General features: G+C 41.2%; 2 protein-coding genes across 2 annotated transcripts; both read left to right on the top strand.

The window, feature by feature from the left end:
* Positions 1–335: 335 nt before the first annotated feature.
* Positions 336–3,797, top strand: mlnr (motilin receptor; the record flags this gene model as incomplete). The annotated part of the gene is made up of 2 exons (XM_084018886.1): positions 336–1,119; positions 2,350–3,797. The coding sequence occupies 2 exons, from the start codon at positions 336–338 to the stop codon at positions 2,655–2,657; spliced, it is 1,092 nt and encodes a 363-aa protein (XP_083875012.1). The 3' UTR covers positions 2,658–3,797.
* Positions 3,798–6,412: 2,615 nt separating this feature from the next.
* LOC311019916 (capZ-interacting protein) lies at positions 6,413–17,644 on the top strand. The gene is made up of 6 exons (XM_084019578.1): positions 6,413–6,563; positions 14,641–14,724; positions 14,905–14,973; positions 15,169–15,237; positions 15,845–16,057; positions 16,606–17,644. Exons 1-6 carry the CDS (start codon positions 6,558–6,560, stop codon positions 16,993–16,995), a joined length of 831 nt encoding a protein of 276 aa, XP_083875704.1. The 5' UTR covers positions 6,413–6,557; the 3' UTR covers positions 16,996–17,644.
* Positions 17,645–18,485: the final 841 nt, after the last annotated feature.

Genomic DNA, 18,485 nt, shown 5'->3' with positions numbered 1-18,485 from the left:
TAACAATAAATTGCATGTTTATCTTTGTCAGAGTTTATATTACTGCTTAAAGGTAATGCAGTGCAATTACGTTGCAACACTAATGGATTAAAAATAATGCAGCCTTTATGTTCCAGGATATTAATGTCCATAATGTACATAAATGAACAGAACACAACATCTGCAAAATCTCCACAGCACGTCAGCGGAAATGTTGAAGGCGACATAATGTGTAGTTAAAGAGATACAGCTTTTAAAAAGACATGTTAGTCATGTAATGGTCTATTTTTCTCTCCTCGGCTGCTTATTCAGTCTACATTCACACTTTGCTGTGCTACGACTTATTGGAGGTCAACATGCCCTGGACCAGACCTGAGGTGGACCTTCATGCTGGTGGAGCAGAGACCAAGAACCAGTACAACATAGACGACCACCACTATGAGGGCTCACTGTTCCCAACCTCCACCCTCATCCCTGTCACTGTCATCTGCATCCTCATCTTCATCATCGGGGTGATGGGCAACACCATGACCATCCTCATCATCCAGCACTTCAAGGACATGAAGACCACCACCAATCTCTACCTGTCCAGCATGGCGGTGTCTGACCTCATCATCTTCCTCTGTCTGCCCTTTGACCTCTACCGATTGTGGAAGTATGTGCCCTGGCTCTTTGGGGAGGTGGTGTGCCGCCTCTATCACTACATCTTCGAGGGCTGCACCTCTGCCACCATCCTTCACATCACAGCCCTGAGCATTGAGCGCTACCTGGCCATCAGCTTCCCCCTCAAGAGTAGGGTAGTGGTGACCAGACGCAGGGTCCAGTACATCATCATCTGCCTGTGGGGTTTCGCTCTGGTTTCGGCAGCTCCCACGCTCTTCCTGGTTGGCGTGGAGTATGACAATGACACACACCTGGACTACAACACAGGGCAGTGCAAGCACACCAACTACGCCATCAGCTCCGGGCAGCTGCACATCATGCTCTGGGTGTCCACCACCTACTTCTTCTGCCCGATGCTCTGCCTCATCTTCCTCTACGGCTCCATCGGGTGCAAGTTGTGGAAAAGCAAAAATGACCTGCAAGGCCACTGTGCGTTGGCCCGTGAAAGGTCACACAGACAAACAGTCAAGATTCTAGGTGAGTGTGTCTTTTCTGATTTCTAAAATCTTTCTTTGCTTTCCTTTTTCCAGGAACTAAAATGGTGGACAATTCAGGTTCAGGAGTGAAAGAATATAAAACTCAGGTGTCATTTAAAGTCAACACAACGGAGACTCTTAGTCTGGTTGTCTTATTTAGACTGCTACTGTCTCTACAGCAGGTAAAACCCAGAAATCCATATGTTTTACTCAATCCTAAGCAGTTTAACCTATTCTGTTAAATCCAGCTCCCTGTAAGTGCTTTCAAGGGGCATTGTGTTGCTTTTATCCTGCAGGTTTGAGCATAATGGTGCCATATGTGTTGTTGTCAATATCAGCTGGTTAATTGTTCTGTTTTGTCTGAAGCTAATCATGTCCTGCCACTGCAAATAATGATTGGCTTAATTTGCAGCTCTGGCATATTGTGCAGGAAACCCTGTTTTACCGTAAAGGACCGTGGCCAGGCCAATCTGTATCCACCAAATATTTAATCAAGATGCATCCATTAGGATATTACTGCGGTTCATTAGCGGAGCACACAGTGCACAGAGCTCACGCTGTCAGACTTGCTGCCATTTGTATCCACATTTGTTGAACCCCAAATTGAATTGTCATCAGAGTCCTCCATAAATCAACTATAATAGAAATGTACACGGTCCCACAATCCCGGGCTCTCTTTTAATCTGCCAGTGTCACACATCTCAGGAGGCACTCGATGATCGCCGTTCTCATGCGGCAAGACTGTGGCATCTGTTCACTCTGTGAGTCCATGATGTATGTCTTCCTTGGATAATGGGTATTTTCAATTCACAAATTATTAGGCTCATGTGGGCTAGATATACTTCTCTTTAATTATTGATTAAACATTTATTGTCCTTATTGAAAGTACTGCCCCCGTCAGACACAATGATGGTAATTTTATCTGCAGGGGCTTCTTGCTCAATACCAGCACTGAGATTTATGGCTTTCAGAAGTGTATCCATATTAATCCTCTCACTAGTTTTAAGCTGACATGGGTCTATTGAATATAAAACACAACAATTAGCCAAGCTTTCAATTAAGTCTGATCAAACTACTCCCACACGGTTCTAATACGGCAGATTAGTTGAGTGTTTATGAAACACATTCATTTATGGGTGTAGAGTGGTATTAATCCTAAGAATTTTCCACGCTATTAAATCCACTTTTAAGTGAAACTCATTTCCCCCTCCTAACTTTATTTCCCACTTAGTGGTGGTGGTTCTGGCCTTCATCCTCTGCTGGCTGCCTTACCACATCGGCAGGAACCTCTTCGCCCAGTCGGACGACTACGACACGGCCATGCTGAGCCAGAACTTCAACATGGCCTCCATGGTGCTCTGCTACCTCAGCGCCTCCATCAACCCCGTCGTCTATAACCTCATGTCTCGGAAGTACAGGGCTGCAGCGAAACGCCTCTTCCTGCTGCACCAGCGACCCAGGCCAACCCACCGCGGCCAGAGGCAGCTCTGCGTGAGCGACCACATCTCCACCCTGAATGAAAGCCTGACTGGGGTCTGAGGGGCTTCAGCACGCTCTTGAGCAGTGTTTGTTACAGGCCTGTTTGACTTCATCGCCTGAGGGAGATTTGCAGGTTTTCTTTAAAGTTCAGGATTTGCAGCTAAAGAGGAAACTTGATGAATATGTGTAGAGGATGTTTGTTCCATTTTATCTTTGAAGAAGAAAGCAGGGCTGAGAGCTCCACTACACTTCAATGCAAAGTCTGTTCACAGTGACTGGATGATGCTTTTCAACAATGTCACTTTTTTTTTTTTGTCAAAGAAATTACAATTCAGTGCATTCCAAGTTGCCGTTTATGTTTTCCTGTTTCATTGTTACGCCTCATGCAAAAGTATTTACCTCTACATTGTGTGCTGCTTCATGTTTTTGTTTCTTTGGTGTCAGCGCTTAATGAACATTGTTTGAGTTCACAAACAGCCCTGATTAATAAGTGACAGATGACATTTGCCACATTTGAAATGACTGCTCATGTATCATCTTTAATTGTAGTCTCGTCTCCTTTCAAGATTGAATTTGTTTAATGTATGGCGAATGGTTGTTATCATACAGTTTGTTTGTCGTTCTCATAAATCAAGAAAAACAAAACAAGTAAATCTATTAGCTGTGGTCCATTAGTTGTGCAGATCTAGATTGGGTATTCAGGTTTTGTGTGTGTGTGTAGGTGTGTGTGTTTACAGCGTTGTGTACGATCTCTCCAGTGAATAGATGGAACATAAACTTCATAAAAGCAGATTACTATGAAAATGGGACAGTTGATGTCTGTGTGTGAGATACAGAGGCCACCTGAGCCCTGAGGTTTGGTACGTGCCGGCCATCCTATAATCTGACACAGCTATTATATTACCTGCCCGCTGAGTTAGATTTAGGCTCGCAACCGACGTCCCTGCATCACCATATTCAAAGTAATGGCTGCTAACTGCATTTCAAAGGGAAAATAAAACATATTAGGTTGTCAGCAGCAGCAGCAGAGGTTATTGCTTTTATTGCTTCCACATCTTGACGCCATTATTCTACTTAGATGTTTGTATTCTGGTTTACAAACTGTACACTTTTGTACATCATACACACTCGCAAAGAAAGGTAACGTCAAAGTTGTATTTTTAACCTGAACACTGTCTAATCCCAAAATAAACTCCAGGTTTCCAGGTGCTGTAGACTATCCATCTTGTTCTTTAGAAAAGGAAGTCTCGTGATTTTGCCAATGAATCATCGGGCCTTGGCCTGCACAAATACAAAGAGACAGAGTCGCTCCGGGCTGACTCATCCTCCACGACACTTACTTCACTGAGTCATTCATCTCTGTCTGAAGCAGCGGGTAAAAGCTTATATGCCAGAGACCATCCTGCCATCACCCAGGGAAAGATCAGCAAGCAGCACGACTCCCCTGATGGTTATTTTCTTTGCTGATAATGAAGAGAGTGTCTATAAGAGGCTCGTCCAGAGCTGTCAACACCTCCCTCGGGCCTTCCACACACCACCTCAAATCATTCAGCATTAGAAATATACAGTTTGTTTGTTTTGACTCAACTTTTCAGGTCATGACTTCTTCGTCAGCAAACCTTTAACATACTGCACACGCCTCTTCCTCTCGTCTTTTGGATCTGTAATACGTAGACGGTGATTTATTTGAATAATACAAATAATTCACGTAATAATTTGAGTGTTTTAGGACAGAAGTTCCTCAGCAAAAAATACTATTATTGCAAATCTGACAAATAATCAAACAGTTGATATTACATTGATAATATATGTTATGTTATTAAGTAACTGAGATGAAAATATATGTTATAATTCATGCACAAAACATTTAAATCTGCAAGCAAAGAGTTTGGCTGCATCTGTCTCTGGCACCATCCTACCAATTTGGTGCCAGAGGCAAGATTTTAGCTAATCACCACTTCTTCCTCCCCTCATTTGGGGAGCTCCTATGGATGGAGCAAGATAGCATTCACATATAAACCACCTTTGCTTTGAGCCATCTGTTAGCCTTCAGAGTTAAAAGAACTTGATTTAATACTAAACCCCAAACAAGACAGGGGGGTTATGGAACGGACTGAATTGGCAGAAACAACGAGGATTTATACAACCCTGTAATGCAAAACGGTACTGCTTTGCAATAAGATCCATCTCCAAATGACCCTTGATTATCTTCTGATTCAGCTGCACAGGCTAACATCATTTCAGTGTAATGATCTTTTACACCAGAGGGGGGAGACAAGGGCTACTGTTGTCAGGAGAGACAAATTGTGACTATTGGTAAAAAATGAATTACAGCAATATCAAACATTCCCTGTGACTTAGATTGGTCAAACATTGCTTTAAAACTACATAAACAGTGTTCTTTTAGTTTAATACTCCTGGTTTTCACTACTCCCTGTGCTCTTTACCAGCTTCCCCTTTCAGCCCATTTCCACAAATTATCAGCATCACATATCCACTTCCTGCTTGGCTCCCGGTGCCTGCTGGTCCATGCATGTGGCCTCAGGAAGCTGCACTAAAATGGTTATTTGGGAGAAGGGTCTGCAGGACAACTCCTTCCAGAGGGTCTGCAGGGGTTCATTATCGTTCCTGCTGGTTTCTGTTGACGCCTTGCTGCTGTCATCTCTTTCTCTCTCCTCCTCCTAAAAACCCAAACAACAAACACACTTGTGTCTTTGGCTTCTACAAACCATCAGGCACTCCCATGATGCTTTTAAATGCCTTTATTGGCAGTATTAATGATAATAAGCTTCATGTAGGGCTCTAATCACCTTGTCTTCTAAAGCTTTTGGTTAAGAGTTTCCGTTGTTTAATGAACTGTGTTACACACAGCAGAGTCAATGCCCTGCTCTTTCTCCAAATTACAAGTAGTTCCCTGCAATTCAGAGGCTTATATTCACTGTGAAGTGTTGGCCATTAGGCCTATGAGAGAAAAATGTAAACTCTCCAAACAACACAAACCTGTTTGTGGATTTTAAACCTGTGAAACCAGATCACAACTTGTTTTTAAACAAAATGTTGTAAGTGATGTCAAGTAAATTAAATGAAATCAAGGAGTTGCATCTGATATTATGGCTGAATGTCTATTTTTTTTAACTCCTAAAGATATCAAAGATGATCTGTTTTGAAGTTAGTCCATTTTTTCTAATTAAGTTAAATTAAGTCAGGGAGGTTATGACAATATACATTATGAAAAATAAACATTTATTACGTGCCACACGTGCCTTACAGTATACACACTGTCACCCAGCTGAGTCATGACAGTTATGAAAAGACTGCCTTCAAAATAAAAGTAAAAATATTTACAAGCATGGAGGGAGATTCAAGCAAAAGGTATAACAAGTATGGTTGAAAAAAGATTTATTTGAACAGTTTGGCTCATAGAAAGTGGGACTGACGCTTAGATTGATTGGTAACTTTATTGGAAACAGTTGCAGTTATGTATTCTGGTGAGCATTAAAGCTCCATATGGTGACGAGCAAGGATAAATAGACTGATTTAAAGGTATGCCACGGTAGCCATCTAGTGGTAAACACTAACAATTGATCATCTAAATTGGTCGTGCACTCCAGTCATTGCTTATTTGGCTGCACTTAAAACATGTTTCTAATTCCAGTTGGCATCTGCCAAACCCACCAAGCTCCATTTTTATTTTGAAAGTCTGTAAGAGAAGTAGTATTTATTTGAACCTGACTGACTTGACAGCCCTGAAGGAGCCAAACGCGCGTAAAAGTTGTCCACTCCTCCTCCTCCTCCTCCTCCTCCTCCTCCATGAGGCTGCTTTGGCTCCAGATATAAACACAGCGCTCCTCTCTGCACCGCTGCGCTCCTCGGTCTCCTCACAACTAGCGGACAGATTGCTCCAACAGGCCGAACAACAGAAAAGGGCAGGAGTGGACGATCTCTGGCACATTCCCCAGGATGGAGGTAACAACTCTATGGCTCTGAGCGTCTGTGGTCGCCTGTACTTTAGGCTCCCTTGGGCAGATGTTTTTAACATTTAATGTGCTTTTGCTTCCATGTGTGGTGGAAATAAAAACATTACATCATAGGAGCCCAGTATAGTATTTTTAACCGTCTGTGTTATTACTTTGATATTCCTGGAGGGAATGCCTGTCTTTAACATACAATATTATTACATTTGTGTCAATAGTTTATACCTGAAGTACTTCCCACCACTGTACACGTTCCTAATGACTTTGACAGTATTTACTTTTTTAACTTTGATATTATCTGCCACCATATTTCTTTACTTAGAATAAACAGTTTATGTTATTATACATATTTTGACTCACCTCTCTTTCCTAAGGGTGTAGTTGTTTTGTTATGAACACACACACACACACACACACGCACACGCGCGCACACACACTTCAACGTAAACATGGTACCTGTTTGGCTCTCTGTTTGAGCTGCAGGCTAAAAGGTTTAAAAGTAGGCTTTAACCATAGTGTGAGTGGGGGGAGAGGGAGCTGACAGATATGTCAGTGTTTGTGTGAAGTGAAGTAAATGCCATTAGTTGATTCTGTCTGCACTGTAAGTCTGCATTTGGGTTTTAAGTCTGATCATCAGGAATGTCCCACCCATAGAGCCCTCAGCTGACGAGCCATACTTTCTCTTATCAAAGGGTCCAGCTGTCCTTTAAAAAGTGTGCGTCTTCATGGTTTTCATGCAGGGTTTGTTGCCAGGTTTGTGGCCTCCTCCCTGAAAAACAAGTCGTTTCCTCTGATTTTTAACATCTTTCTCAAGTATTTAATGTCATGTGGTAAATAGGAAGAGAAACGCCCATCTTTTCCCCCCACGGCACTGGAGAGAGCACATTAGTAATCTGCCACAGAACTGCTCTATACTTACACCGTCCAGTGTTAGGGCTCAGATATGCTCTCAGTCAGTTCCACTTGGATTTAAAAACTTAGTTCTTTCCCCGTTGCGAAAAGTGAGAGAACGGATTTTGGACTGCCTCCAAATCTTGTAAAGATGACAGATTGATAAAAAAGTATGTATATATTTAGGGGACTTTCTTTGGCTAACATTTTTATTTCTGCTGTCAGTAAACAATTGGACACCTGGAATTAGGACTGGACAATATATTGATATTATATATTGTGATATGAATCCATATTGTCTTAGATTGGTCTTTTCCTGATTTTAAGGGCTTTGTAGAAATACTTTAAGCACTACCTGAAATTAATTGAGGCAAAATGGTTCAGTTGTCCCAGATGTTAGATGTTGGGAGGATTTTGAGTTTGCTAGGATAGTTTTTTCCATTCTGCATTTTGCCTAAGGCGCCTGTAAACAAGCTCCGAGCTAGCCTGTAAAGTCAGTCTCACACTCACGTCATTCAGACTGCTTCAGCTTTGCACTTTGATGACATCACCTCTCACTGCTGTGTGTGTTTCTAGCTTCAGGATAGAGCCGTTCATGTTCGCAAACAGTTGATTTACAACTGCCCAAAGCAAGCCTTCTTAAAATGTTCCTGTTTGGCAACGACAAGCTATGAAGTGGACGAACTGGAAATGTTTTGTGTGATGCACCTGAGGATTTGTTATATGTGTATGTCGGGTTGTGAGGGAGGTTTTCCTCTGATGGAAAAACAACACCACAGCATATTTGGGAAAGCCTTGCCAACCATATGGTGTGCACATTTATTATGTAATTCATAGTAAAGTTAAGAGACCAATAACACGGGAACTCATGAGTCTGTTTTTCCCAATTTGCTTTACAACAGTATGGCATTTATATAGTGTCACACTATTAATATGTTCTTATGAACCAATACTTTTATACCTACTACGAACACTATAATCCTTGCAGTCCAGTCATGACATGACCGATGAAGTCTGAGGTGTTTGAGGCTGTATATTAACCTATATGTGTTTCAGTGCCGTATGAATGGTTCACTATGTCCTTAACATGAACAGACACCTAACTGTCCGTGAAGCTCAGTGGAATGTAGATCATCAGCATCAAGAACAGCCTGAGAAACTTTAGCCCCATCTCTAATTCACGGTATGGTTATGGTTGGATCTGTGTTCATATATAATGTTTAAATATCTTCTGATTTTATACGCTTTTTTTTAACAATTCTTTAAATAATCATAAACAGTCATATGAATTTCAAAACTCAGATTTCAGTGATGCTTCCTCTTGTGTTTTTTTCATTACAACATCCTGCAAACCACATCAGCTTTCTCTCATATTGTCTATTTGGCATGTTTTTTACCAGAAGAAACAAACAGCCGGAAGAGCTGGATCCTTTCTGCAGAATATTCATATTTTCACTGTAGTTACCACAGTTAGTCTGCACTGTTTCATAAAATATTTTGTGTCCTTGGTGATTAACTAGAACACGTTTTGGGCAAAAATGAACTGTTGTTTCCATGTGAGTTAGGCTGCACTCATCATAAAAGTGAACTAGTAACTTAAGCACACACTAGTTGATGTAATGTCACAAGTCACAAATAAAAGGGGAGGTGAAGAAGGTCAATGTAAACAATGCAGGTTTCAAAACATTCAAATATGTCTGTGCAAATGTTTGATAATGTTTGTCAGACCTATACACACAATGTGTTTTGGTTAGACAAACATGGCATATAAAGAAAATTGTTTAAAGGTCATGAAATATTGTAAAAGTTAGGATATGTTCACCAGGCTCATACAAACAGATATTTGCTTAAAAAATAAGCAGCTCTCCGTCTTTGGAAATTCCAGTGTGACTTGCTGCCTGAAGCGTTTGAATTGATTCCAGTATGTGTTAGTTATTCCAAAATACAACTCTTGAAAATCATATTGTTTCATGTGGGATAGTTTTACTACCTGGTTTGTTGCCTGTATTTGACTTGCTGACCTCTCTTTTAAAGTGGTTGTGTGGAAGCCTGCACCTCATAATCCCATAGCAATTTTAATAGCTATTTTCATAGCTATTTTAATTGCAAAGTGGTTGTTTTTTTATCTCAAACATGTATATAATTTGGTTGCAGGTTACAGGACGTAGCCACACTATACATGATGAAGTGTACTCCTCCTCTGAGTCCTGCTATCAGGGATGAGGTTGCGCCCCCCTGAGAGTTTTAGTCTGGAGCAGTGCGTGGGCCGGAGAGATAGCCTGGGTGGGAACTGCAGACAAGATAGTGAGGAGAACGCTGTGGTCTGTAAAAGAAAATACATGCTGTTGACTTTCAGGGACGTTATGTCATGGATGGATACATGTTGACTGAGTCAGAGAGGCAGAGACAGGCTTCAAGCTGTCTCAGATATCTGCAGATTGTCAAACATGTTGAATTTAGTCAGTATAAAGCCTACAAATATATGTGCACATGGGATTGGGCAACAGTGAGCCAGACAGAGGAAGTGGAAACTCCAAAAACACAATATCATCATGACTTTATAACTTATAACTTCCAAATCTCCCTGCAGAACAGTTAAACCATACAGGCTGCACCTCCTCAAACACCCGCTCCTAGATTTGGCGACTAGCCATGCTCTCTATTTCCTTATTTGGGAGAAAGTAGTGCAAACACAATAAGTGCTGCAAGATGCTTGTACTTTTGCATGTACATGACATTTTTTATTCAAGCAAATATTGAGATTTTTATGGTAAGGGTTTTGGCGTAGGGCGCAGGTGCATGCTGCAAGTTAGAAATTCATTCATCTTTTGGAAGATACAAAAAAAATACTAATATTAACTGGTGGCTGCAACCAAGACAACCCAGTAAACAGATTACCATAGAGACAAGTCCACAAGGGCAGCAGAGTGGCTTGGAAACTGGACTGTGATATTTGACTTTACTTCTAAAAACAGCAACAAGAAAGTCAGACATGTCTAAAAAGACAGACATAGCAACACAATGTATGAGAAATAAAACTACTCATTATGGGGAATGATTCCTTCCTGATTGTAGAATATTAATTTTGGTCCTAAAGTTGCGACGCCCCAAGCCTGCCATGGATGAACGGATGGCAATGGATCTCTGTGGGACCCGTACAAAGCTGTAGTGGGGCAGATGCAGGGCTTCACTGAATGAAGTCAGCCCATGTCTGTGCTACTCAGCTTCTACGAACCACTGGCCAGATGGTTTTTGTCTCTGTGATTGCTGGATCAGACTGAATGAGAATACCAGAACACCATGTAGAACCCCCAACAGATGCTTGTGTTTTTTTTTTTTTATTCTTGCTTCGGTTCAAACATTTGCAGTACGTACTGTCTGCTGCGACATGTTTACATTTTTTCAGAACAGTTCAGAATATTTTAAGCAGGCTACTGTTATCACATTGAGATATCAAGGTGCATTCCACAGACATGCCTGGTTCTGTTGTCTGTTCTCCCGTCTTCATAATTTTGTCAAATTGCAGTTAAATATATTGGTCTTGTGGTCTTTCTTTGGAAGTTTAACTCTGTGAGCAGCTTTTGTTTTTCGATGGTCATCTGGATTTATTTTCCTTCTCTCTGATTGCTTATTATTTTATGACATGTTTGTTTCCCCACCCTACACAGTACTAGTCTGTCTGCAGCACCTCCCATTTCCTTTGAGGGCAGGGGCAGCAATGCCTTGTAGATGAGGGTTTACCTCATCCCTCTGATTCAGGGCCTGTCTTGCGTACACACACACACACACACACACACACACACACACACACACACACACACACACACACACACACACACACACACACACACACACACACACACACACACACACACACACACACAGTGCCAGAGAGGGCAGTGGAAAAGTGAGATATTCAGATGAGGTCCAGTCCAAAAACACATCATGTTTTCCTGGAAAAGGCAGCAAGCAAGAAGGTGCCCGTCTGCTCTCTTACCACTTAACAAGTGTATGCAGAAGGGCTCGGCTCACTAAGGTGGTTTCCCCCCTGGCAGAACACACTGACTTATGCAAACAATGTCTGCACACTCAAACTGAAGTCATTAGGCTGGATCATCTTGTTGAACAAGCGTACGCTCAAACAGCTGCACTTTGGTGTGCTTTATTTATCTTCACAGATTTTCACTGGGGCTCAGCAGCAAGAGCTTATGAGGATTGAGAGTTCCTAGAGATGGGTTAAAGATCCTGAGCTGGACATCATCTTTTTCAGCTCCATGGTAGATTAATGTTGCTCTCTGACCACCGCTGTTATATCAAGCAAGATATGTTAGGACTTACTGAGACGAATATCATGTGCTTCTTCTCCCCTGCCTCTGGAAATAGGAATAACAGGAACAGACAATCTTTGTCTCAGGCTTTGTGTGATCCGTTTGTCTCTGTGTTCTCTTTCCACATCTGCTGGTCATACAATAAACCTCGTGTCTATATCCACAGCCTGGAAATTAAGATGCTGGTTGGGATTTACCTCTATTTATCCAAACACAGCTCACTGAAGATATATGACACTATGGTCACATTAGTACCATAAGATGATAGAGCCTAATCCACATATCTGTGGATTAACCACACCAGATTTTCACAACTGTCCCAGGGATTCAAACTTGGAAATTATTTCATTTATGACACTCCTGAAAAAGTGCATTGAATCTGTACTGTGTGTGTGTAAGCAAGCGAGCAAGAGCTAAAGGATCTGTTTCCATAGAAGTTCAGAAATAGCTTGTTTCTTTTTAGCGTCGACGCAAGCCCCTTTTTGGAAAACTTGAATCACATGGGTAAGGCACTGCTTTCCCCCCCAGTATTTCCTAGTTTAGACATCCTCGATTTCTCTTTATGCTAGATTACATTATGTTACAGATGTGGTCTTGCCTTTCCAGGGGCACTCTCTTAGGAGCTGACGGGTTACAGAGCATAGCTGGGATCCAGGCTGCCTGCACAGCTCTGGGGCTTTTTCCCAGGGCTAGAGCCCCAGAAATAGTTTGCCCTGCTCTCTCCTGCAGTGAACCAAAATTTCCCACTCTTCCACAGAGCTTGGGGTCCCAGCTGAGTTAAACATACTGATAACCAACCAAAGGCCTTGTATGACTCATAGGGAAAACAGGACTCTTTTGTCATCTCAGTCCCAACAGTTTATACATAACATTTATAATTAAAAGACAAAGACAAAAAGCCACATTATTCAATAAGTTCAGTTATTTAGACTTTATATATTGTATATTTTGCATAAGACGGCTGAAATAACATTCTTGTTTAAATCATAGCAGATAAAAAGGTTGCAACAAACTATGCTATACTGTAGTTCTATAATAAAGGAGTACGTTTGAACTAACATGAATAAACATGATTAAAACTGCGTCTATGACTACATACTGTATGCATGGTCCGTGTATTTTAAGTCTGGGAGATATTTGCATTGAGTATGACATTTTCATTCGACATGAAGAAGCTCATTAAAGATAAGAGCTTGCTTTGAAAATATGCATGGAAGGATATTAATGGCTCTGAAATGACCTTCTCTAAAACGAGCAAGTTGCTGAATAGTTAATGCAGCTGAAGCCTTTTAAGTCTTGACTGCAGCTCCCACGTTTTATTTAAGTCACTTTTGTAAGTAAGTGATAATTACTACTAAACATTAACAGTTAAAGTTTATGCATGTGAATATAATGTTTTATCACGACTTTTTAAACCATGTCAGGAATAGAAATGAGACAAAGAAATTATTGATTGAGGGCCCTGCTGTCATATTAATATAGTTTAAGTAAAACTGACACAAACTATTTTTCTTAGTGATTTAAATAAACACTTCTTTTGCTTGCACTGTTGTGACTAGAGTTTATGCTCCAAACGATGCCTTTGTTTTTGAAGGACAGGAAAAAGTTAAACAATTTAAAGGTTACAAAATAATGGCGTGGAGGGTGGGTGGTCTCTGGTGATTACTGTTTATCACGGATAAGAAAAGAGAACTCAGGAAAAGGGTTGGGATGTGGATTAGGGCACGGGCAAAGCAGGGAAGCATTACCAGACTAGCTGATGCTTTAATACGTTTGGGTGGAGGGAGCAAGGTGGTGAGGTCATGTTGAGAACAAGGGGGAAAAGGAAAATAAAGCTTGTGATAAGATTGTGGAATGTGTGTATCTGTGAAGCTTGGGAGATCCCGGTTTCCATGTGCTACGGCTCAAACTGCGCAGGCAGGGAACAGGGAGTGCACACGCCCAGGAAATGTGACAGGATTGGCAGCTGTGAGTAGAAGGCGTGAGCCTTTTTGGTGGACAATAAAAGTAGGATGGAAAGAAGATGTAGCATCAAAGCCAGGAAGAGAAAGGGAGGAGCGCCACATGCAGTGACTGTAGAATGCAAATCATTAAATGGTGACATGTTGCAAAAGAATCTGCAGCCCAGGCCCAGCTCATGTTGCAAAAAAAAGCCAAGTACCTATAGCCAAAATAAACCTGAAAAACAGTAATATTGGAGTGTTGTTTTCAAGGCTCACAATCATGCACATTACAGCCTGCAGCCATCAGACAACGTATCACTTCGACCACACATATGGTCATGAAAGGGGAGTGGGAGCAGAGGAGGGAAGTTTAGCAATCAGCTTGGGAATATAGTGGGAGGGACAGAAAGTGAAGGGGCCAAGAAGTGATAATAGCGTGAGGCTGCAGGGACAGGTCCCTCCTGTCACAGGCTGCAGCGTGATGTTGAACAGCTGTGGAGAGAGAGAGGGGATCACTTCCTGTGTCCAAACCCACAGAATACACTCTTCAGCAAGAGAACAGTTCCTCCAAGGACAGCATTGATCCAAACACACTGATGAACTTGTTTTTTTCACCCCTAACTGCTGTGTTTCGCAACCCATGTGCATTTGCCTGTTGAGAAGAGGGAAGTGAAATTACTTATCTCAGAAGACCTCCTTGTTCAGCTGCAAAATTTGCTTTCTGCACATGAGTGAACTCATGCCATTACTTAATGAGAATGTATTGGGTTTTTTTTTTAAGCTGCCCTAAAAGGCATATATCATGCATTCTGTTTGAACAGGTTTGCAATACATCATTTAAAAATGTAGCAAACAATATGTGGAGACTGTTGTTAACCTAAAGGGTTTTGTCCGTCTCTTCCAATAGGATTCTCCCTCCAAGCCATCTGTGGCTGAGCTGGCTGGAAGGTTCAAAGGTCACATTCTACCAATGCCCCCATCAAATGGCGAGGTATTTTATTCATATCTTAGATGTATCCATACAAAAATATACAAAAAACAGTCATGTTAAGCTGCCGTAGAAGAACGGTGCATCACATACATAGTGTAATACTTAAATAGTTGATGAATACATATGGATCCCTAATGATTACAGATTCAATTCACAATTCCTCCTCCTTTTTGTTTATAGTTGCCGTTTCGAAGAAGACCTCCTTGTTCGCTTACGTTGCAAAACCAAACGGAAGAGAATGAATCAGATGTAAGTTGTTTTCTATCTTTACTGACCCAATGTCCGACATGACAGTAGAAATTGACAATGTATCTATTTTTCTTCTGCCTAAACCTTGGAGAAGATGTGCTTCTGTCTTTCTTCCAGTGAAATGAATAAAACATGGTTGTGATGATCTTGTGAATGTCTTTTCATTAATTGTGGACCGACTGTGTTCACTTGCAGAAAACTATCGCCCCAGCAAACCCCTTTAAAATCAAGATGAGGAACTCCGCCATCATTGAGAAACTTCAGGTATTCAACATCGGAAGATTTTGTGAGGGAAATAGGAAATAAAACAAATGCCAGCCTCACCAATGAGCTGTTATTACAGGATGTATACAGGCAGAAGTATTCAGGAGTTTATATGATGAAGATGTGGAGCGTTACTGCCACCCACTGTTGGGTTGACACTGGTGCCTGGGCTTTTCGTGCTGAGGAAAAAGGGGAAGGACTTGTCCCTGATGCCACAATTGGCTCAGATTAATGAACTAATTGGATCATGGGCCACCCAGCTTTGTACAAACTCACCATCATCCTTCCATTAGTTAGCAATTCACACGGTGGGCAGCCATGGGACAAAAGGGCTGCCGCTTCTCCCTCTTCCTCTTCTCCCCAGTGCAGGTAGGATACCATGGTTTTGGGACTAAATCGAGATTTGATGTACTTTCGTTCTCTCACTTTAGGTTTGTAGTATGTTCACTTTGAAAAATTAACACATTAAATATATTTAATTCCAATAATTAAGGCCAGTGTTTATTTTTTGTTTGTTTTACAATTAAGATTATTAATTATTATTAGAACACAATGTATTGAGGAGATTATAGTGTCATAGCTTCAGGATCTTCCTTTTCCCCTGTAGGCCAATCTTGCTCTGTCACCCACGACTCTGCTGCCTTCACCCAAGAGTCCTGAGGCGAAGCTCCAGCCAGCCCCGTTGTCTCCCATCACACCCTGCAGCCCGCAGAGACCCCTGAGCCCCACCCTGCTGTCCTCACATCTGTCCAGTGAAGACGAGGATCCGGTCAGCTTCGACAGCCCTCCCGAAGGCACCCCCCTGCCAAGCATCAACAAGGTAAACATATGGACTCCTGCTATTTATTACAACATCTCCTTATAATGAGGTCGGACAAGTGTGTGGTATTACTGCGTCGTGTTGAAGAGCACCCTTGATCATGTTGTCAAATATGAGCTACTGTTACATGAAGGCCCCTGAAGTGTTTCTCACACTGAGCTATGACGTCATAGCCGCACACGTGGTCCCCGTCCCCATTGACGTGTTTCTCAGCGGGGGTTCTGCATCGTCTGGTTAAGCAGGTCTGGGATAAGCTGGACCAAGATGCCCCTGTAGTGCATGAGTGCTGCTGCAAGGAGGATTGACGATCTAATCCCCTTAGCCTAGTTAGACTTCCTTGGTAGCATTTTGTGCCGTGCTCTCACGCATATGCTGAGAGTTGGACAGTTAAACAAATCATTTGATGATACAAATAAATTGACATTGCAAAATCGATTCCTAGTTGTCGTATAAATCCAAACTGCCTTGTTTTTTTTTTGGTTACTGTTTTTTTTTGTTTAGAACAATGAGATAAATTCCCTGCTGGTTCTGTCATTATTTCCACACAGACTCGTGCACGACTATCATTCAAACGGCGCCTGCCTACGAGACAGCACAGGAGGTCAGCTGGAGAGGAGGCGGGAGCCTTCGGGAGTGCTCTGTCCCCATGTGAACTGTACAGACCAAATGGGGACGTGGACAAGGTTTTTGAATATGGACATCCAGAAGGTCTGAAAGAAGCTGATGAGAAGGACAGGGACTGTGAAAAAACAGAGGAGGAGGAAGCAAAGAACGACCCAGATGAAAGGGACGATACGGGGGTAGAAGAGGAAGCCGAACAAGCCCAGAACTCAGAGGGTTTGGAGCAACAGCAGCCTTCAGAGCCTTGCCCTGCCATGCAGACAGAGGGCAGTGTTGAGACAAATGGGAAGGAGGAGATGCCTAATTGTTTACTTTAATGGGAGAAAAAAAAATTATACATACTGTATACCGGTATATATTTACACACGTTTTAATTTCTTGGTACGTGCTATGTTTTTTGGTCCCTCTGTCACCCTCTCCTGGTCATTCACAGAACAGGTCTATAAACACTGGAGAGTTATGAGACACAGCTGTTCTCTGCACATAGAAATAAGCATCACAGTTGATAATACATCCATTATCTGGTGGAGGACATTTTATGTCATATTGTATCAAGTCTGTATGAACAGATTCATGTTTTTGTGACAAATTGCATTTTCTTTCTTTACAAATCAAAGACAATGTAAAGACATCAATGTCAGAAGTTTTCCATTCTTTTGGAAATAGTGAATGTTGGGTTTACAAAAGGCAAAATATATAAATATATAAAATGTATCAGGGTATACAGTATACATGTAAAATGACGGGTATGCTCATATCAAATTCCTATCACTTTAGCTGAAATTATGTACTTTTCTTATGTAGTTTTCTTTTGATGTAAATTGGTCTAATTCTATGCTTGTCTTTCATTTTGTATAAAATATCTATGCGCTACTGTGGAGTGGCTCAGATCCTCTGCAGTTATGGACAGAAATGTTAAGAAAATAAACCGCTTCATTCTTCTGTAAGAAAACAAATTTAACATTACATGTGTTTGGTCAAATATTTGGGTTCAAAGAGTCATTATGAGTCAAAACCGTGTGTTGGTGAATATCTGGTAGGCCTGCCAGTAAATACTTCATGCTATGTGTCTCCTAACTCCTAAGACAATTGTTTGCCCAGGACAATGCTTAATACTATCTAGGCCGTTTTCACTCAGATGAGGTTTTAATAAATTCCATTTTATAGATTAGGTTAGATTACGTCAAACAGCTTGATCGACAGCTTTATTGCACTTCGACCAGTTACACCTTGATAATTATTATACATTTAGTCATTTTCCAGAGAAAAGCTAGAGAACAATTATCATACTGAAATTAATCATGTTATTTATTTAAAAAAAAGATTACTTTGATATCTCTACTTATGATGTGATCTTTTTAGGACAAAATGTCCCTAGCTGTGCCTGACGCATTACTAGCATGCTATGGAAACTAGTGTTAACCTTTGTCGACCTCTACTGGTAACCATTTAGAAATGCAGCAATAAGAATAAAAAAAAATGTATCTCTGTCCCTTGGGTAGCTATTTTATCCCCAAAGTGCAATTGAACTTGAATGTGACTTGAATCTCATAATAAAAAATAAAAAAATACATTTAACTTCTTTATCAAAAGGCCCATGTTTATTTATTTTTTTTACTGCTATTTCTAGTGTAGCAGCAGGTGGGTGCAGGTGCACTGTACATGTTGCTTACCCCCAAAAATATACAAATTTACTTTTTTTTTTTTTACTATGACATATTTTGATAGGCCTATGTCATTACCTGTATGCAAACACAATAACTGAAAAAAAAATGTCAACAGCTTGAAAAGGCTCCTAGACAGGCCA

The sequence above is a fragment of the Eutrigla gurnardus genome (genome assembly GCF_963514095.1).
Source record: "Eutrigla gurnardus genome assembly, chromosome: 10".
Classification (NCBI taxonomy): Eukaryota; Metazoa; Chordata; class Actinopteri; order Perciformes; family Triglidae; genus Eutrigla; species Eutrigla gurnardus.
Note: the sequence above shows the minus strand (reverse complement) of the source record. Positions and strands in the feature narration are given on the sequence as shown.